Source organism: Lottia gigantea (assembly GCF_000327385.1).
Source record: "Lottia gigantea unplaced genomic scaffold LOTGIsca_42, whole genome shotgun sequence".
In the NCBI taxonomy this organism is placed as follows: Eukaryota; Metazoa; Mollusca; class Gastropoda; family Lottiidae; genus Lottia; species Lottia gigantea.
Window position 1 is genome coordinate 2182355 of NW_008709463.1, and position 6616 is coordinate 2188970.

Here is a 6616-nt window from a genome sequence, read left to right on the forward strand (position 1 = left end):
ATCGTCGAGGGACAATAAATCGTGGATATATCACGGTAAAAAATGGTTCTACTTGTAGAAAGCCCATTCATCACTCGTAGAGATTTCCCTAGACTCAGCCATCTTTATTCTGGGCTGTTTAAAATCTGTCAGAAACAAGACGTAGAAAATAACAAATCGGCAAACAAGGGGATTTACGTGAAAAGATCAGCAAACTTAAAAATACAAAATTTTGTTCAGGGAAATCAGAACATTTTTAAGATTCATACTGAAATCGATAATGACCTTATGAACTTATACATGACCAGTTCGTAACCGAACTTTACTGCTGGACTTTGGATCAAGAGTAAGTCCGGTCTATACAGACATCACAATGTGGATCAAAGTCTAATTTAGTCTAAATTTCATGATTTTCTAAAACCACCATACAAAATCTGTAGTAAGCAATTTCTTGTGTGTTTTAGACTAAACATTCTTTTTAATCCACATTTCATGTTTTATATTTACTTTAAAAAGCTAACATGAAGCGTGTATTAGCTTATATTAAGCTTTGTGCTTTGTTTTGAATTTTTTTTTATTGCAAACTATAAGGACAGAAAGATAACATCTGTGAATCTTCCATCTCTTCTTGAAATCCATTAATGATAAAAGAAATGTACACAGATGTGACTTGATAATTTAGTTAATCTCCTCCTCTCATTGTTCAGATAATTAGATAATCCTGGATAATCTAGACTAATCTCCTCTCCACGTTGGTTATTGTGATTTATTAGATGTATTAGTTAGCTAGAAATGGCTTTATTCAGGTTTTATTCAGTGACAAAAAGCCCAATACTACATTTAGACATAGCCTACTATTGACAATTTCACAGTAGTGGCGAAGCAGTGGCAGATCATGCGTTTCTCTTTTCAAAACACCTGATGGTACTTCTCTTTGGAGGAGTCTACTACTATACAACTTTTAATCTAGATTTTGTCATTCTTAAGGATGACTTTTGATTGATGGAATTGTCTTGCGTTTTTCAAGGGATGTTTATCTGTAAGGACTAAGGTAAATGGGTTGAAAGACCTTTCTTCCAAGCTCTAGCAGTGGCATCAGAAATATTTTTCCTTGACCCAGGAGTAGTATACCACAAAATTATATGGTGTTATTTAAAGGGACAGGTTGGTCGTTATTGGGGGTTGAATTGAGTCTTGATTATAAATAATTTATCTCCAGATCTACTAGAAATATACCAAAATCACAAAATGCTTGAAACTGGGAATGTCCCTTTATATTTCTATGTACGTCTGTCCTAAAAAAAAAAATGACATTTTAGCCTTCAAACTAAGATAATACTGGACACACATGGTGAGCTGTGAATTCCCTTTTCTGAGACTAAGGTATGATTGGTCAAACATATTGCAAACCTGTCCCTTTAACTGATATGTCACATGCATTTTACCCAATTACTTGTCACATTTATTCTAGTCAAACATTTCAACTTACAAAACCTGGTCATAGAAATCTTGAACCTTTTACGATTCTAATTCCGTCTTGTAAAGCCAAGCTAATGTCATCATGGGATTAATATTGATGTGAAATTTACTTTTATAAGACTTGATAATCCATCTTTTGCTGTCTAGTAATCCTATAACAGTTGCTTTTATAAGGCTTTATTTTAATGGCATGGAAATCAAGTCTAGGTCCAAAATGTCAGTTTTTGTATGTTTACTTATATGGTTTGATTGGGTATTGTGTTCAATATCTGAATTGTGGTAATAAATGGTAGCTGTGGGTTCCAATCTTGATCAGCATCTGAAAGTCCAATGACCTTGAATAAGTCATCTTCACTCATAATTCCAGTCGACCCAGCTGTAAATGGGTACGGATAATCCTGGGAAAGATCAATGCCAAGACGTTTGACCAAGGACCAGCTGGTAGAAAGGATCCTTAACTGTTAATTTGGGTGAGACCTATATACTATGACCCAGAACCTTGGAGACGTTAAATGAAAGGACATAGCCTACACATTCTTCCAATAGCCTACACGTGTACACAGACATAATATAAGACTTCTTCTGATGCTGTACCAATCTTTAAATAATTTAGCTACAAAATATCTATCAGATCTCTTAGCTCTAGATATTAGTTTTGTACTGTACAAGATCCTCTAACCGTCTTCATCTTATTTCTTTCTTTCTGATTGGGTAAACTTCCAATAGCACTAACACCAACTGTAGCATCAAATGTATATATATAGAGATAAGATTGTCTTTCTATACAGACAATTAATCTTGTAGTATATGGTATAATAGTTTACCACAGGGTTTCTCAAGTAATTAAGACAAAGCGCCACAAAGCTGGGGACAAAAGGCCTGTTTTCTTGTTGTTTTTCAAATTCCGTTGTTTGCCTTGTTGCAAGCACTGATGAGCCACAAATGGTGAGCACCAGAAGTTAGAGCCTGTGTGACAAATTTTGATATAACTGACTGTTGTAAATGGATGCATATACCCTGGTACTCTCATGAGCTTGAGACAATAAGATCTATAGAATATTCACATTGCCTTCTTCCTCCTGTTCAGTGACTTGGATTGCTTTGCACATATTCCTTATTGCAGAAAATAAACCCCAAATGAAGAATTTTTACAAGAAAGGTGTCATGAAATTAGCTACTAGTCGATTGTATAACCTTTCAAACCTGGGCGTTATATTCGGAAAACTGTACCTAGATAAATTCAAGATTTAAAATAATCTGATTGGATGATATGATAAATTTAAAATTAGACTCGGTGATTGACTTATCTGATGACTAGATAACTAATATCATTTTGATTTAAAACACCAGAACTAGTTTCAAATTGAGGTTGGAATGCTTTGCGTGCTGAAAGAGGGTGATGAAATTTAAATGTCACTGGCCACATAATCTGGTTATTCTTCTTCCAAGATTCTCGTCTGCCTCATGCCCTTTACTTTACCCACTGAGAAATTTATTTCTTGTTACGATGAAAATCATGCAAGTTTTCGGAAGTTACTTCAAGGGACTGGTGCACCATTCTTTTTTGACCAATCATACTTTTACTTTAGAAATGGGAATATTGGAGCTAAGCTAATCAGTATTATAGTTCACAGCTCACAGTCGAAATTTGATCCTTCAAATCCATGTGTGTCCAGAATTATCTCTTTGAATGTTAAAATGACGACTTGTAACCGATCAAACATATCACACATCAAAATTTTATAATGTAAAATTATGCAATATTTATGATTTTTATGACGTAATACACACTATTAAATAAAAGATATCAATGTTTAAGTGCAAGAGTTATCATGAAACAAAATCTAAATGATGTATAAAAGTGAGGTGTTTTGTTTATGAGGAAAAGCTTTTATAATAATCATATAACTTCTGATCTCTTCTGGTTATTCAACAATGTATAAGATTGAAGAAAGTGGAATGTAATGAGACTGTGAAGAAGATTTTAAGTGTTTGTTTCTGTTTGTTTGAATGGTTATAATCTGCTACATTCCACTTTCTAGTCCTTGCTACTTGATTTCCCCTACCAGTGATGTGCACATTCCATCAACATCACCATCCGTTTGACTAATCATACCTTATTCTCAAAGACTGGAATTTTTTAGCTAAGCTAATCAGTAATAGTGTTCACAGTTTACAAGCCTTCAAATCAATCTTGTCCAGATCTGTCCACATTGGCATATATAGAAGAGGCATATTAGAATAGAACTTGAAATTTCTAATTTGAGGTATTTTTGAAGGAATTATGCAATTTTCTAATGTTTCTAGTACTTCTGAAGATTATTTACATCTATTCAAGACCTGAATAAATCCCCCCAAATTAGGCTGAACCATAGTCTTTCAATATTTCTCCACTGTAGAAAAGCAATTTATTCTGATGTCAAACATTCTATGAACGCATCTTGTCTTCAGTAGCCAAACATTGGCAGAGCCAGGTTTACGTCCGAGGGGGGCTGCCCCCCTTTAACTCCGCCACTATAGCCAAATAAAGGACAAGGATAGGATGTGGAACTCCATTGCATTTTATATTCCTTCTGGACTCCAAATAAACAGACTTAGAAAATGAACTCTTTAAAGCAAATTGATTTTATTTGAAACTAACAATGGAATCTGAAGTTAAATGTATTATTCTGGCTACATATTTTTTAAATGATCCTAGTGCTAGGATGTTCCTGTCCCAGTGTTATAAATTAAGACCCTAGGACATCCTAGTTCTAAGTTTGTATCGAGAATACGTAATTCATAGGACACTACTGGTGGGTGTACATTATCTTTACTTACAGTTGCACAGTATATTTCCATAAAAAAAACAAATACTGATGATGAAAATGTCAAAATGAATGCAAAATGCAAAGTAAGAGTTTGATAGTTGGACTATATTTGTAGCAGCAACACAATTATAGTGTAAAACAGCTTTACCTTTTAGTCTTAGACAATTCCATAATGTCTGGATAGAACTGAAGGGTTCATTTATTTTATAAATTCTGACATATTGATAAACTCTTGACTGAGCAAATTGAATGAGAATAAACTAGAACTAGAAGCGTCGTCTAACAACAGATACTGAAGGACTTGTACGAATCATTTTAGGAAATTTGATTTACACACGGAGTGCCGAGATTATCGTGTGTATTACGCTAATCGTGTAATGAAATTATTCTCAAGTGCATCGTGGGTAAATTTGATTTCGTCAGTTGTTGATTTGATTGTAAGGTGATTTAACTGTTTGGATCTTGTTCTCAATATAACTCTAAAAAAAGTACAATTGAAGTACAAATACACAACTTGAGTTTTAGAACTATGTACTCTTGTGTAATTTGAAATGAATTAGGATCGTAAAAATATGTCCGAGTACAGAAAGTTTCTTTTAAACTGACATATCAGGACAAAAAAAATAGTCTGATTACACGGATGTCGAATATCACAGAATACACTGTATAGTTTTTTATATGTGGAAATGCATAAAATCAGTTTAATTTGAAAAGAGGCCTTAATCTGAAATCAAAATAAAATTCTAATTTATTTCATGTAATATTCTATTTCATTTTATTATTCCAATCAGAACAAGAAAAGTTAGACAGCTTTGTCCTTTCTCTATGTTTGCATCTCCATTACATTTCTAAATATTTAAATTTCTATCAGGATATAAAAAAAAACTCTGCCTCATTGCCAGTAAATCATTGAGTAGTTACAAGTGAAATCCTGCTTCTGTATTTCTTGACAGATCTTCGTGTTGTGTTAAAATTGATCAGTTTCTTCAACAAATCTTCTCCATTATCTTGTCACATTGCTCTGATAAAAAACATAGTGAAGATTACTGGATGCATCTCAAGCCTTTTCTATGAATAAAGATACAAAATAGCATTAGATATCTTGAGTCTAGCAAAATAATGCTGATTACGAATCTCTGAAAATGTTGTTAAGTTGACAAAGCAATATACCGAAATGTTGCCAAAACTTCTCTGAAAGGGGTTGCCACAATAAAAAAAAATAACAGTATAAGTTATATGGTTTCTCTGAAAAGGGTGCAAAGCTGATAAAGTAAAATATCAAAATGAAGCCAAAACTTCTAGGTGCCCAGTTGACAAATCCAAATTAGCTATGTGGAATCTAAAGGCACAAACATTTTAAAGATTGAAAAGAATAAAATGACTGTAAGTCTATAACCTATTATATTGATCAGAAGTTTTTCAACCTTGGGGTAATTTTGTATATTTTGAGGGGTTGTGAGGCGCTTTGTAGTCTAGCATAAAATTCAGTAAGGCTATATTCTCTGAAAAGTAAAAGATTGCAGGACAAACCTATGTGAAAATTAAGTAAGGTAGGGAAAGAGGGTTTCTGAGGATAGGTTTTGATTTTTTTGTTTTTTTTTTATTTACATCTGACTGGCATGAAAAAATGTCTGGTGACGTGACAGTCTGTTTCTATATTTATAACTGTGTTGTCTTGATTATTTATTCTTCCTCGAGTTAGTAATGTTTCAGTTTGAATGTCCTATGATCACATCTATCTCAGACCAGCTGTTAGCTTAATTACTTAGAGAGGAATTAGAAGACCATGGGGAGTTATTGGCAAGGGGGATATAGGAAGGAGTTATTGACAGGGGGAATATGGAAAGGAGTTATTGGCAGGTGGAATATGGGGAGGAGTTATTGACGGGGGGAATATGGGGAGGAGGTATTGACAGGGAGAATATGGATAGGAGTTATTGGCAGGGAGGATATAGGAAAGAGTTATTGGCAGGGGGAATATAGGAAGGAGTTATTGGCAGGAGGAATATGGAAAGGAGTTAATGGCAGGGAGAATATGGGGAGGAGTTATTGGCAGGTGGAATATGGGGAGGAGTTATTGGCAGGGGGAATATGGGGAGGAGGTATTGACAGGGGGAATATGGGTAGGAGTTATTGGCAGGGAGGATATAGGAAAGAGTTATTGGAAGGGTTGATATGGGGAGGAGTTATTGGCAGGGGGAATATGGAGAGGAGTTATTGGCAGGGAGGATATAGGAAAGAGTTATTGGCAGGGGGAATATAGGAAGAAGTTATTGGCAGGGGGAATATGGAAAGGAGTTAATGGCAGGGAGAATATGGGGAGGAGTTATTGGCAGGTGGAATATGGG

The 6616-nt window shown here is 34.5% G+C and overlaps 1 protein-coding gene across 1 annotated transcript in view; it reads left to right on the forward strand.

Annotated features, from left to right (window-relative positions):
* Positions 1-6250: 6250 nt before the first annotated feature.
* LOTGIDRAFT_123035 (hypothetical protein) overlaps positions 6251-6616 on the forward strand; it is a gene marked incomplete at both ends in the record, with an annotated part of 3403 nt that continues 3037 nt past the window's right edge. Inside the window, one exon of the mRNA XM_009060454.1 lies at positions 6251-6437. Within this exon, the coding sequence (XP_009058702.1) occupies positions 6251-6437 (187 nt within the window). The remainder of the gene's footprint in view (positions 6438-6616) is intronic.